This window comes from Micropterus dolomieu, linkage group LG21 (genome assembly GCF_021292245.1).
Source record: "Micropterus dolomieu isolate WLL.071019.BEF.003 ecotype Adirondacks linkage group LG21, ASM2129224v1, whole genome shotgun sequence".
Taxonomy (NCBI): domain Eukaryota; kingdom Metazoa; phylum Chordata; class Actinopteri; order Centrarchiformes; family Centrarchidae; genus Micropterus; species Micropterus dolomieu.
Genome location: NC_060170.1, coordinates 12,694,427 through 12,709,179, shown reverse-complemented (window position 1 = coordinate 12,709,179; position 14,753 = coordinate 12,694,427). Strand labels below are relative to the sequence as shown.

The 14,753-nt window shown below is 40.0% G+C and overlaps 1 protein-coding gene and 1 long non-coding RNA gene across 2 annotated transcripts in view; both read right to left on the bottom strand.

Annotated features, from left to right (window-relative positions):
• Window positions 1-6,603, bottom strand: part of kcnt1b (potassium sodium-activated channel subfamily T member 1b) — a 76,358-nt gene extending 69,755 nt beyond the window's left edge. The window contains exons 1-3 of the mRNA XM_046034136.1: window positions 5,762-6,603; window positions 3,598-3,679; window positions 2,804-2,971 (exon numbers count right to left, since the gene is read on the bottom strand). Coding sequence (XP_045890092.1) covers window positions 2,804-2,971; window positions 3,598-3,679; window positions 5,762-5,798 — 287 coding nt within the window. The 5' untranslated portion in view covers window positions 5,799-6,603. The remainder of the gene's footprint in view (window positions 1-2,803; window positions 2,972-3,597; window positions 3,680-5,761) is intronic.
• Window positions 6,604-8,623: 2,020 nt separating this feature from the next.
• LOC123960451 lies at window positions 8,624-12,363 on the bottom strand. The gene is made up of 3 exons (XR_006822525.1): window positions 12,214-12,363; window positions 9,687-9,793; window positions 8,624-8,820 (listed from the first exon to the last, which is right to left on the bottom strand). It is a non-coding gene; the product is annotated as an uncharacterized LOC123960451 (long non-coding RNA).
• Between the last annotated feature and the right edge of the window lie 2,390 nt (window positions 12,364-14,753).

Genomic DNA, 14,753 nt, shown 5'->3' with positions numbered 1-14,753 from the left:
CAGTGCTGTGGTACTTCCTAAAACCAGACTGAAACTTTTCAAATATTTTGTTATTTTCCAGCACAGTGAGCAGCTGTTTGGACACAATTCTTTCTAGAATCTTTGCAATAAAAGGCAGTTTTGAAATTGGTCTAAAATTTTGTGGGAGGGAGGGATCTAAACCAGGTTTCTTTAAAAGTGGGTTCACGCAAGCCGTTTTAAAATAATCAGGGACACAACCAGTAGATAGGGAGCTGTTGAAAACAGAGATCAAATGGGGCCCAACAGAATCTATTACTTTTAGTAAAAATTTTGTAGGTATTATATCAAGTGGGCTGGAGGACACTCTCATTTGTGATATTGTTTTTAAAAGCTCAGACAAGTCGATGGGATAAAACTGGTTAAAACTCTGTTGTTGCTGGTGAGGAACCTCTGAGTAAGAGGCCACGGGGGTAATAGAGGCTCTGATTGACACCACCTTATTGGTAAAATAAGATAACAGTCATAACAGTGGTTGCCAGCTGCTACGCTGCGGCCAGACGCTGCCCTGACCCCGGGCTTTCTTGATGGATAAAGCAATTGTGGCAGGCAAGTCACACAGCCAGCTCTTCACTCGGAGGAGAAAAGCAACAGGTGCCTATCGGACTTTGCTAATTTGCTAATCACCAAGCGCACTTCTAAACTGCCAGTCCGGTGTCAACAGATGTTAGAGTTTTGCCTGCCTGCTGAGAATTGCATGCACCTCCAAATAATGCTTTTAAACACTGTAATATTCTTTGTGGGCTTCATCAATGGTGATAAATGATATATAGATATATATAAGTATATATTTTATGAACGTCTAGAGTCTTTAATATTTTAATACACTTAGTAGAAGTACCAGTCCTTGAGATTCAGTAAATAAATGTGGTGATGATGCTGTTTGATCAATGAGCACGGCAAAGTGTCTGAGAAGGACCCACAGAGGTGGATGCATAATTCAGCGGATCAAATTTTGTAGGCTACCTGCCGAGATTTGCATCCACCTCTTTTGTCAGCATAAATGACCGTTATCACCCGTGAGGTGCATGCAATTCTCGGCAGGCAGGCAGAATTCGGCACAACACCAAGACCGGCAAGACTGGCAAGACCGTCAGTTCCCCCGGCTTCATATCCACTCGAAATGTAGGCTTCGGTCCTATGAAATAAATAAATAGACGAAAACTAAGGACTTTTACTCTTTCATTTTAGTTACTTTTAGTTAGTTTTGCAAACTTCCAATATAGTTTTAGTTCTCGTTTTTATTTTTATTTCAGTTAACGACAATGTTTTTTCACATCTAGTTTTCGTTATTTCGTTCGTCTTCGTTTACAATAATAACCTTGGTCAACACTCTGCAGTCTACTTACATCTGAAGGACAGAGGACACTCGTTTGAGGACCACCAGGTGCACATTTTACACAGAGAAGATGGATGGTTTGAAAGAGGTGTCAAGGAAGCTACACCCAGGTAGAGAAGCCGTCATTGAACTGAGGAGGGGGTCTACGCCACCACTTATCCCCCACTTACAATGCTGTCCTTTCATCACTTCCCAGGAAACTCAACAAACGTAACCTATTGGCCTCAGGTGAAGATGCCAACGATGGTCATTCATTCTTGGCCTCGGGTAGTCCGAACGTCCATAACAACATTCGTTACAACAGCCAGGAACACTGAAAACCAGCTGTATCGACGATCCTGGCAAACGACCCCACTGAGGTTAAATAGCTGAGTTTCCCTCCCAGTCAGTCAGAACTGAAGAAGTCCTTTGGATGAGGGACAAAACGTCTTTCAGTATCTTCAACAAAGTCCAGTAGCCCTTGACTTTAACATTTAATATTTAAAAATATTGCACATAGCGAACACTTGGACTGACATAGATTTTTTTTCACCAGTGGGCTTTCTTTTAGGTGGGAAAAATAAATTTTTACTGCAGACCCTGTATTTCATACAGCCCCACTTCCCGAACTATCCCTTTAAGAAAACTATGACGCAGTGGTCTCCATTTGCTATCCGCAAGCCAACATTGAAGTGACTACTGAACCTTTAGTGAGATGACTTCATTTCAGAACCACGGAGAGCTCCATAGTACTCAGTTGTGGCTGATATAACTCTTCCTCTCTGGGGCAGCAAACAGCATCTGTTGGTCTGCCTCTCCAACCGCAGCAATAATTGAACTCTTAGGAGATTCCCAAACACTCTATTGCTCTGGTGACTATAGCACCAGTTAAGGGGCCTAGGGACAGGCTATTTCAGGCTCAGATGTCTGAAGATGTCTCAAACCAACTACAATCTGACAGAACAGAAATCTAGTGACCACTTTTATTAAAGAAATCAGACCTTGCATTTTTAAGCCTATTTTCTGCGTGTTTTTCTGTGGATTGGCTAAATCCAGCATCAGTTTATGTGTCAGTCCCTTAGAATCAGAGAGACACGGATACAAATTTCTCTGCTGACACTAGCCCAGACAGTCCAGTGCAACACAGCCACAAGGTCTGAGCAAGTGGCAAGACTCCAACCTTTTCACTACAAAACCTCTCACTCCACTGTTTCTATTTCCATTACTGTATCCACCTACACAGAAAACCAACAGCTGAATACAAGTCCCACCACATCTCTAGGGGGTTGTCGTGAGAAGTCATTATGGGAAATGTAGGAAAACAGTAATTGAAGTAGAAGTAGATGAGGCAGCTTGAGGGAAAGTGTGTACAACAACTGTTGAAAGCAGTGTAGCAGTTCAAGTATCCAGAGAGACTTGAACTTAAAAGTATACAAACGCAAGCGCGCACAGTATTTTTCATGCTACCTGTCGTCATTCTGAAATGTCTGGTCCCCCAGCAGCAAGTCCCTGAAGCGATAGCGAGGTGGAAGAGGAGGCACCTCTGTATCCACCTCCGTCATCTTGAGAGCCGAGATGTCCAGAATAACGCCAGAGTTACTGCTGTTGTTCCTCTGCTGGGTCTCAGTGGAGGGCCTGCAGGACGAGAAGGAGAGCAAAATCTGCTCATAAACATGCCCGCTTTTGCTTTTGAGTTCCTTCCGAGAGAGCATGGAACACAATGGAATACAATGGTGAAATTTCAGCACAAAATTTCAAGTTACCAATAAGGCGCCTGGTAATGTTTGCATACAGTGAATATAAGGCAATGATGGAAAAGTCCAGATTTATGATGTTCTGTGAATCCTGTAGGCAGTTACAGGGCTGTAAAATAAGAATAGACAGTTTGCAATCAAAACAATAACTGTTCATATGTTGTACTGAAAAAACGCCTTGGCTGCCCTGTCTGCAGTGTCAAACATAGCTGAGCAAACAGCTTAAACATAAATGATTTGATTTGTGAAGGACATGCTTAACCTGATTCTCTGAGTCAAAGCAAGTCATGCATGAAAGTCTGAACGAGATGATTTGATGGAGCTGTTCTATTTCACGCGCATCATGCATTATTAAACAAAATAAACATAATCACATGTATTATTAAAAAGAAAAAAAAAACATTCAGTGCACACAGAATTGGCTATTTAGTGATTTACGTTTATATATGTGTTCCTACAACGTCACTCAGTGTCACATGGAGGGGAACAAGTGCTTAAGAAAATTACCTGTCACTATGGGAACTCGATGATCGGCGTGGAGGGTTCATGGCTGTTTCTTGTGGGGGTTTTTGAGTGACGAATGAGGGACCAAGAGACAGGGAGAGGGAGAAAAAAAGACAAGGAGAGAGTTTAAATACACTTATTAAAAATTCACCTCCTTAAAGACTAAACGTAATATGATTACATTCACTGCCTGTGTTGCAGCTTAATTCTGCTCAGAGTTCAGCAAAGACCTCTGAAATATGCCGCTGTTTGAACAGAGCGGGATTACACCGTCACACTTTAAGGAACTGTACAGTTAAATAATGTGTTCACTGTCTCACACATACCCAATTGATGATGTTCTATCTTATTTATAGTGTATATTCTGATAAAGTGGAACATAGCATTTCAGGTGGGTCAGTCAGATATTACTGTCCTGTATTTATTGAAAACACCATACAGTTTAGGATAATGTGTGTAGCCATGGTGAGGAGTGATGCCCTCCTCAAGGTGGCGCAAGAATGTATGTCCTTTCTGGCTGAACATGATGGATGTCATTAGATTGTGTCTGTGTGTGTGTGTGTGTGTGTGTGTTTCCACCCAAGTTTTTAAGCCATTATGTGCCTAGTATAACATCTTGCCAATGGACTACAGTTGAAAATTAGCCTGCTGGCTAACACTGGCACATTTACAGAAATGTTGATTAATGTGCACTGTCCTTAAATAAATAAATGAAATGAAATGAAGTGAATCAATGTTGAGCTTATTTCATAGATGTCCAATCACATGATTTATCTGTGTATCCTGTTGAGATTGCTTTGTTCTCCCACAATTAGTAGGTAATACAGAGTCTGTGTCTTTACGTCTGTGGTCATCATAGTACAGTGTGGGCAGCCTTGAGTGGGCTAACAGCCCCCAGACATGCTCTCCTTGATAGGAGATACAATAGTGAAAGCACAGACCCTCAGAAGTGCAGACAGAGGAAAGAGAGTGGGGAGATGAGTGTGCTGGTGAGGACAGGAAAGGAAAACTGGAACTAAAGGCAGTGAGTGTAAAGGACACATTTTCCTTAATGTGTCCTTCACTTTAGGGCAAAGGAGAAGTTAAGGCAAACCAGATAAAAAGATTATTTTTTTAAAGGAAAAAAAGAGCTGTATGTCCACAATGAGAGTAAAATGAGCCATGTCCACTGTTAAAATCCAGGGTCTGCAATCTTTGAGAGTTGACTTAATGGATAAGACAAAGTGACCACAATAATAGGGAACAGAGCTGCTCCAGGCATATACTTGCCTCCACTTAATGGAGACAATACCCCGGATTCAGACCATAGAAAGCAGATGGAGCGAGGAAAAAAATACATGTGGGGCAGAAATGAAAGGAGCTGAATGGGAATAAAAAAAAGAAAGAACAGAATCAAAACTTACATACAAGGTCTGTAAAAATCTGCAGTCTTCTTCAAAAGTATGTATTTCGGATGTCACACTTACTGTAGGTGAGATTATAATGCAGAGACCAGTTACCATCAACAATATCTAAATGTTACGCATGTTCTGACAATTAGACTTTTCAACTGAACACTGGTGTTGTATGTTTTCCTTATGTTTATACAAAAGGAAATGTGTAATTTGGACAAGGGTTCAACTCACAGTCATCACATTCAAATTTAAGTATGTCAGTGACAACACAAACGCTTAAAAAAATAAAAAAATAAATACTTCCATAAGAAAAAAACAGAATTTGGTCATGGACAATGGTCATGAGAGTTTCATGTACTGCTGATCCACCAAAAACATCTGCAATTGAGTCCACTGTAAATATTAGGGTGACAGTATACTGATAGCTAGCTAACAGATAGAAGGGTAAAAATGAACTCCCATATGATCACCACTGCAAAACTAAGGAGTAGGCTACGGTATCATACTGTATAAAAAAATTGAAGAGACAACAAAACTGTACCACAAGCTTATGGTAGCCTCTCATAGAACTTCTAGGCTACATCCTTAAGACAGTAAGAGCTCGCCTTAGAGTAACACAAACAGAAATTTAGAACAGCATTGAATGGCAATGTTATGACTTAGGGAGGCAATAACAGACAGACACACATGGTAAGTAAACTTACAAATGAGCACCACAGCCACTTTGAGTTAGGTCATAGCCTATTGGGTTGAGATGGGATAACTTCTTTTACCTGGCTGTGTTCCCGTTTCTGACCGAGGTCCCATCATCGTAAAGACAGGCTTGGTTTAGATAACTTCCATATAGTGCCCATACAGCATTGCCTTCGTGACAGAGGACGTTTCCCATCAACGCGCCCCTGACAAAGCTCTGTCATCATTGGGAAATGGCAATTATAAAAAGGGAGAGGAGAAGGCAACTCCGGGGGGGGGGGGGGCAAACAAGAGTCCAACGGACTTAGCTTTTGAAAGCATTCAAGTATATCAAACCAATCCACTGTAGAGCCTCTCTTAGCGACAAACACAGTACCGGAAAACCTTGCTTTCCATCAGTAGGTACTTCTAAGCTACGTAGGCTCGCACGCCGAGTTATTTGGGTTTACGAGAATAAACGAGTCCCGGTTCTAGGCGCTGATTGGCTGACACGCCTTCGAAACCGTCGTAATTTATCGCACACCTGACTGCTCGTGTAGATGCGCGAGCCCCAAACCGCCGCGAATACAGAGAGACTTCACTGTCGCTTAGCAACAACTTTGTTTGACGAACTACATTGCTTGGCGGAAGGAGGATGAACTGCTATTTTTAGTCTGATGTTGGCGATCATAAACTTGATTTTCCTCTTGCCTTCCTCTTTTTAATCAGCAATCCCGTTTGTAACCGTTTCCAGCTTGTCTTTCATCGTTTCCTGCCATATACTATTAAGGACACCGTGTAAGCGCTGGTTGCATCTTATCCTGCCCTGGCCGGAGCAGGAGGACGGCGCTCATTTCCCAACCTGAAGTCACCTACGGGTGCCTCGGCATCTGCCGGATACCGAGACATGATTCGGTGTCTTCTGAGGACAGCATATGTTTGATGCAGACAGGAAACTTCTCATAGAGAAATTAATTCAACTTAACAATGGATCTGCTGTATTCTGCTGTATATGGATTCTGCGTCGTCATGACTTTGCCCACCCCATTTGCCAAATAATGTGACGCTTGCCTGTAGACTGTGGCTTTAAGTTTACACGAATAAGGCCGTTTCTTCTGTTTTATAAGCAACGTAATGGTGTGAAGTGCTAGTGTCGATGCACACTGTGTCTTCATCACTCAGAGTCATCTGGTGGTAAGAAGTGGAAAGTGCAACTTTGCTATGTACTTGTGAATGAAGAACTGAACCAGTGTAACTGTTAGCTGTAACAGTAACATATCAGTCAGTAAAAACACAAGTAGTCTGACGTCTGTCAGAACCAGGCTTAAAATTGACCTGTATAGCCTAGACATTTCCCAAAAAAACATTTAATTTGAATTAGACCTCAACAGTCCCTATATTAGTTATTTATTCATACTGCTCATAATTTCCCAACATCCAACATCAATGATGTATACACAGTGCATGCAAAGTCTTGGCAACTTCTAGAAATTCACAATCTCTTATTATGCTATATATATATATATATATATATATATATATATATATATATATATATATATTTATTTGTTTTTAGTTTTTTTTTTTTCTGTTAAAACATACCTGCAACAGCTCTGTCCTCTGCTATTTGCCTCACAACGGTCCCCCTCATATTGAAAAAAATATTCATTCTGTGTGCACGAGTTACGGTGGGAGACACCACTGGCTTGTGTATCTCCGGAAAAGACGTGTTGCTCTGTGTGCGGTCCTTGTGCTCAGCCTCTCCACGTTTCAGCCCATTATTCTCCAGAGGAAAGAGCTCTGAGCGTCATCGCTTTAAAGCCCACACAGCCACTTATGCTTTCCCATGCCAGCAGTCAGATTCACTCGCTTGTCTCACTCAGGATCTTGATTCCCACAGATTTCTTTGGCACAACTTAATCCAGCTGATTTTGTTGTTTCACAACCCATTCTGTGTTTGCCTTGCCTATTAGTGAATGTTTACATGAGCTGAATGACGAGATATGATGGAGTAATTGTTTTTAGTCAGTGCTGAGGAGTCATTTGCAACATGAAATCATCACAAATTCACATAAGCTGATGTACACACATGATGAACTTTTTAGAAAGACAACATATACAATGCATAATTTCTCTATGCCATTATGCTAGCTATTTTGTCATGTCATAGTACTATGTTACTCTGAAAACATTCAGTACACTTTCTCCACTTCCAACAGCCACCTGAGTTTCTCACCTTCAAAGCATCATCAAGGTTAAAATTACTTCTTTCATCTTAAAGTATTAAGTGACAAAAGATTGAGTATTTTGTCATATACAAATCCTGTACTTTCTGTTACCAAACACCTGCATAGTTTCCCTCCATCTTTTCCCTCCGCATCAATAATCACTACACAAATCCCAATATTTACAAGTGGGACTTATACACTATTTTGTAAAACACTGGCTCACTTTTTCACGTTTTACATTGTAATTTTTAAAAAATCTAATAGTATGGTTAGAGTTTGACTAATACATCGGCCAAGCTGATCAATCAGTGTAAGCTAATTGCAGAGATATCACAAATCTAAAAAAACACAAACAAATCTAAGTTATTCGTATCAAGATTATTTTTGTTTATGTTAAATAATCGGCCAAAATATCATCTGATATTTAAAACTCACAAATGTCAATACATTACTGGACTCAAAAATCCAGTATTGGTCAGGCTATAATTATGGTAGTACCATATTCAATCTCTATTGGAAGGATGGGACATCTCTTTTTGGTGGAAAAAATACAACCTGAAATGTACTTGCTGCTGATTCATCCCTATAATAGAGGTCTGCTTTGTAAGCTAGATACATAAAAAGACCCATAACTTTTAATGGTAACCTGGTAGCCTGTAATGTGCTTTAATGAAATGCTCGCACTCATTTTGTAACACCAGCTGCCAATTTTGACTAATGCAGCGATGTCTCGTTTTGGAGTGAACTCTTCAATTATTCAGTCATTATGCTGTCTTACATGAACCATATCACAATGTGTCCTGCAGCCTGGTGTACATCCATTAGGCTATTTCTCTCCAACACCTCTGTCCTGTTCGTATAATGTGAACAGGTCTCAGCACAGCACAGCCACTCTTCCTCCTGGATGGTTGTTCTTCATGCTTCCAAAGTGTCTAAAAACAGATGGAGAGGAAAATAGGAGGACTCAGACAGTGAAGTACTCAGAGACAGTAAGCAGCCTGAAGGCATATATAATATATAGGAGGCTTACATGGTGCATGAATCACAAAGTGAATCTATTTGTCTGGCTGTAAGCTGCAGACTTTTCTTTATGTAAAGTATGTTTGTCCTAAGCTTGAAATTCATTTGACAACTGTACCATCATGGCAAGATAGACTGTAATTTGTAACATTAATTAATGTAATGTTACATTTAAATTTTAATGAGTTTGAGTAATGACTTTGTAGGCATTCTCTTTTTCCTTATTCATCTTATCACTTTTTTGTAAATGTTTTGCATGACTTTGACCAAAGTCAGAGTACCCTTTACAGTGTTTGCACCACATTGCGCCGTGTTTGATTTCACATCAAGTACAATTGTAAATTGGGTAATTAAAACTTTTTCTTCCTTATATGTATGTGATGTGATTATACATACAATTATTTATTTCATCAAACTCACAACTATTGCTGAAGTATTGACTGTAAGTACAGATAAATACGCTATATTGTATGTTTTTTACTACTTTAAGGCTTGGTTATCCCTGCACCTTGTTGTGTCTGTTTTCATGTAAATAGATTTCCACATTGTGGCTCTTTACTGCTAATCTATTGGGCACAGTAGCAATTAAATTCATAGCCTGTTTCCTAAAGCAAAAAGTCGTTATGGCTTTTATGTTTCCTGCAAATTACATTAACAGGAAATGGAAACAGAAATATATTAGAGCTTTAGGCATTTTTTGAATAATATGAAAGCCCAATTAAGAAAACGCCACAGCAATGAGCACTAAGCAACGTAACAGCATTGGTATTCCTCTTACCTCCATGTGTTGGTTTCATGACAGTAAACTTCTATTGTTTTCAGATTGGTGACACCATCAGAGCCTCCCACAGCCAGCAAGACACCATTGAAGACTACAAGGGACATCTGAGGCCAATACACAAGAGTGATTATAAGAGAATTGTATACAATTACATCAACAAATGATTTTAAATGAAATAGATTTAACATGTTCTTTTGACAATTTTTTAAATTTTGTAAATCAGCCCAGGGGGTTACCTTAAAGAGTCAATACACTGCACCATCATGTACTTTTGTAACAGCATAAATTCAATAGTTTAAGCATACAATACACACAATATGTTACTTTTACATTTACTTATTTGGTAGACACTTTTATCCAAAGCAACTTACAAGCATCAGTAAAGTAAGAGATCTACAAGTAAGAGCATATACAGAGAAGATACAGCATCAATGGGATAAATACCTAGGGGAAGAGATGAGAGTTAGCAAATCAATACAGGAGAATTGTAAGGAGATAGAAGAAGAAGAACACAGGAAGTTCTGCTGTGTTATAAGAGAAAGTGTGCTCGGAATAGATGAGATTTCAAGAGTTTCTCGAAGTTAGAGAGGGACGCCCCTGCTCTGATGGCATGTGGTAGCTCAATCCACCATTGTGGTGTCACAGATGAGAACAGCTGGGACAGAGATAGCCTTGTGTGTAGGGATGGTAGAGCCAGACGCCGTTCGTTGGGGGAGCACAGTGGCCGAGAAGGAATGTAAGCTTGTATTATGGAGTTTAGGTAGATGGGTACAGCCCATTAGTCACTCTGTATGCAAGCATTAGTAACTTGAATTTGATTCAGGAGGCCACGGGGAGCCAGTGGAGGTCACTGAGTAATGGAGTGACACGAGTCCTTTTGGGTTTATTAAAAAACAGATGCCCCACTGTGTTCTGAACCATTTGAGGGGTTTCACCCCACAAGCTGGAAGACCCTCTAGGAGGGCATTGCAGTAGTTGAGGCGATAGATAACAACGGCCTGTACCAAAAGCTGGGTGGCGTACTGAGTAAGGTATGACCTGATTTTTCTTATGTTGTATAGAGCAAAGCGGCACGACCGAGAGACAGTAGCAACATGGTCTGAGAAAGACAGTTAAACATTGATCATAATTTTTTTATATATGTATATTTATGTAAGCACCAATATACCAAGACAAATTCCTTGAATGTGAAAGTTACCTCATAACTAAGATATAATAAATAAACCTTATTCTGATTGTGATGACACCCAATTTTCTCACCACCCTTGTTGGAGTGATGGTTGAGGAGCCAATTTTTAGTTTGATGTTATGGTGGATAGATTGCCTGGTTGGAATGATCAAGAGTTCAGTTTTAAAACGGTGTAGTTGAAGATGGCAAGATTTCATCCATGTGGATATGTCCGGGAGAGTGGGGTTATCTGGCGGGAAGGACAGGTAGAGTTGCGTATTGTCTGCGTAGCCTTGGTAAAAGAAGCCATGCGAGCAAATGATAGGTCGGTAGGTAAGTAGATTTTATTGTCACAACATAACAGGTTATATAGTGAAATTGAGTAACTCCCTTCTGCTACATAGCAGACAGTAAACATTAATAAAGATTCAATTATGAAATATGGTAACAGAAGTAAACTATTATCACTGGAGCAGTGCTGAGGATGAACTAGAGTTTAAGAGTCTGACAGCTTGGGGGGAAAAGCTGCTCTGCAGTCTGGTGGTGTGGCAGCAGAAACTTCTATATCTCTTCCCAGAAGGCAGCAGGGTGAACAGGCTGTGGCTGGGTGGGTACTGTCCTTTAGTGTCGTTTGGGCTCTGCGTAGGCACCTCACCACACCGGTATCACTGATGCTTGGGAGATGGATACCAATAATCTTCTGGGCAGTTTTAATCACCCGCTGCAGAGCCCTTGGCCTGCCTTGTCGAGAGGCCGGTGTGTTATCAACTTTTTAGCCTCACTAGTGGCATGGCTTAGTGGATAACAATGTCAGTTGGTCCAGAGTGAAAGATCTCAACAAGTATTGGATGGACTGCCATAATAATTTGTATCAGTATTCATGATGCCAAGAGGATGAATCATCATGACATTGGTGATCCCATGACTTTTCATATAGTGCCACCAGCAGGTCAACATTTACTGTTCCCCTTCAGGTTAAAGGTTTTAGATAAATAATTTATAACCAAATACATGCAAATACATGTTACATGCAATGATGTAATTGGCAAGTGCTAGCATGCTAACATGCTAAAGTAAGGTGGTGAACATGTTAAACATACCTCTTAATCCATCCACAGCACGCCAGAAAAAAAACAAGTTACTGGTTTTTCAGCCCAAAAAACATATATTTATACATATATATACAAATATTTTAGGTAATCTGTTAAGCAAAAGGATGTCCTTCCCTCAGCCATGTCACTCGTATTACTTCTCTTCATCTTTTCTGTTCTTATCATTTGGATGTAAAAAATTAACTGAACCTTAAATCGGAAGGGAGGCCTGATATCTGACGTGTCTTAGTGATCCATTACTCACGTTGTTTCTCTTGCTCTTCATGCGTTTGACAGGAGTCCACCTCATGGTGTCCGGGTTAAACCTCTCAGCAGCACAGAGCTCCAGGTTGAGCTCGTCTTTCCCACCAGCCACATAAATGTGTCCCAGGTACACGGCACAGCCGGCGTTCTCTCTGGGACTCAGCATGTGGGCGCATATCGACCAGGTACCGTCTACAGGGTTGTATCGCTCCACTGGGGGACATTTAGAGAATAGCAGAAGTCAGAAAAGGCCATACCATATAATACATAACTACACACACTGTATGAGTAACACTACCTTACAGACAGGCAGTGTTTATATTTATATACAAAAATGTCAAGGTTACATTGATTTTAGTTGTACATAAAAAGCTAAAAATGTCTGTCAGAAAGCAAAATCCAATTAAATGAAAATACGTTTGATTTATTTTTTTATAAAACTCTCTGTAAATGAAAATAAAATATTGTGATTGTCAATCATTTTTGGAAGCAAGAACCGTGAACTTGAAGGGAACCAGAGAAGGTTGTGGGAATTTTACTGACGTGCACTTCTCACAGACTGAAATAGCAGCACAACAGAACCCTTATACGGAAAGGTCAGGGGGCTTAAGCTATGTGTGTGTGTGTGTGTGTGTGTGTGTGTGTGTGTGTGCACATGTGCGAATATGAATACACAGAAAATAAGAGGCCAAGCTAGTTCTTACTAGTTAGCATTTAGTCGTCTTGCCACATGTCAAAATGCTGTCAAAGAAAGCTGAGGTTTTTTCAAACAGTGGTCTCTCTAGAGAGAGAGAGAGAGATATTATATATATATACTGTATATATAAATTATCATTAATTTTTATTCTTTTTAATGTTGTTACTTTGTATAACTTGTGCCAGCTCTAATAAGCCACATTAACACATAACTCAAAGCACTGGCATATTATTAAAAACAAGCGTTTAAGAGAATTCAAAGAAGAATGTTTGAAGAAACATTAATCTCTACCAATTTTGAGAATCGATTAATCCTTTAAATCATTTATCAGAGAACAAATGCCAGACGTTAGTTGGTCCCAGCTTCTCAAATGTCAGGGTTTGCTGGATGTGTCTGTTTTACATCATTATAGATTAGATAACTTTGGATTAAGGGCTGCTCAAAACCTCACATATTGCTCTGGAGAATTTTGATGGGCATATTTCACAATTTTCTTATATTTATCTTATAAATTAATTGACAGATTAATGGATAATCTTACAGCCTTTATCAAACATTGGCTGAATTTCTGGGCGCCTGAAGTTTGATGTCAAAGACAGTCTCACCTGAGCTCAGAGCCATATCACCATCATTCCCTCCGATCACATACAAGTGACCCTCCAGCACAGCAGCCACTGCCCTTGTGCGCCTGGTCAGCATAGGTGCCTGCTTGCTCCATGTGTTCATTTTTGGATCATACCTAGAACAATGAAACAAAGGTTAGCAAAACCCAATCTAACAAATGGTCTGTCAATCATTATATTTTTGTGTAACTCCATTTATAATTTCTTTGTTCCTTCATCTGAGTCAGCCACTTCAGACTGCTTTCAAAGAAATTTCAGATGTCAGGTAATTACGATCATTAATACTTTCATTCTAGATATATGTAAGACACAGCCTAATCATTCCACTTTCATTTTATGTTCATTTTTAAAAGGAGGCATATTTTTGTTTATGGCACAAACTAGAAAGTCTCTTCAAAGGAAACTTAGCAGACATTTTTTTCTAGATGGTGGTGATTGAAAGAAAAATGTAAAAGCACTTTAAACATGTTTACTTCCTTTACAGAAAAAGAAATAGAAACCCAAAAAATGAGACTGTGGGATTTTATGGGGAAAATAATGTATAGTAGTGCCCCTTAAAGTTGATGAGGTGTCTTGAACGTTTCTTTGTTCATGTATTAAGAGGATTCACAGTTCATTTTGGAAGATATTGATCTTTTGTACCGGTCGTGCTACAGTACCTCTCCACAGTATTTATGGTAGCAATGCCATCGTGTCCTCCAATAGCGTACAGGTATCCGTCCATCTCCACCAGGCACACTCCACTGCGTGGGCTGCTCAAGGGTGCTACATCTATACTCCAGCTGTCTGTGTCTGGGTTGTACCTGCCATGATGGAGGGTGGGGAGCAGGGATTTCAAAGTGTTATGAGAAAGTAAAATCAGGTGCTGGTAATAACAATGTGAGTAGAAGCAATTCCGTCACAAACTTTTTATGTAAAGCTATATTTTCCAAGTGTTTTGTATGCCTGCAATTGTGTGCTTTTGAGGAACACAGGTACACATATACAGATACTCACTGAGAGAAAGTATTTGGGTTGTGTGGGCATCTGTGTAAACATCTGCCAGAGTGTTTCCTCTACACTGGGAGGCTATTAAAATTGTTTTCTCTCCATTGAAGGCTATTAGATGAAAACCCACATCCCCCAAAACATTTCCTTCTAATTGGCAAATTTTTTGCTCAAGTGGGAACTCTGCAATTCCCCCCTAATGTCACAACAGCGCTGTAACCACCCCTCAGAGAT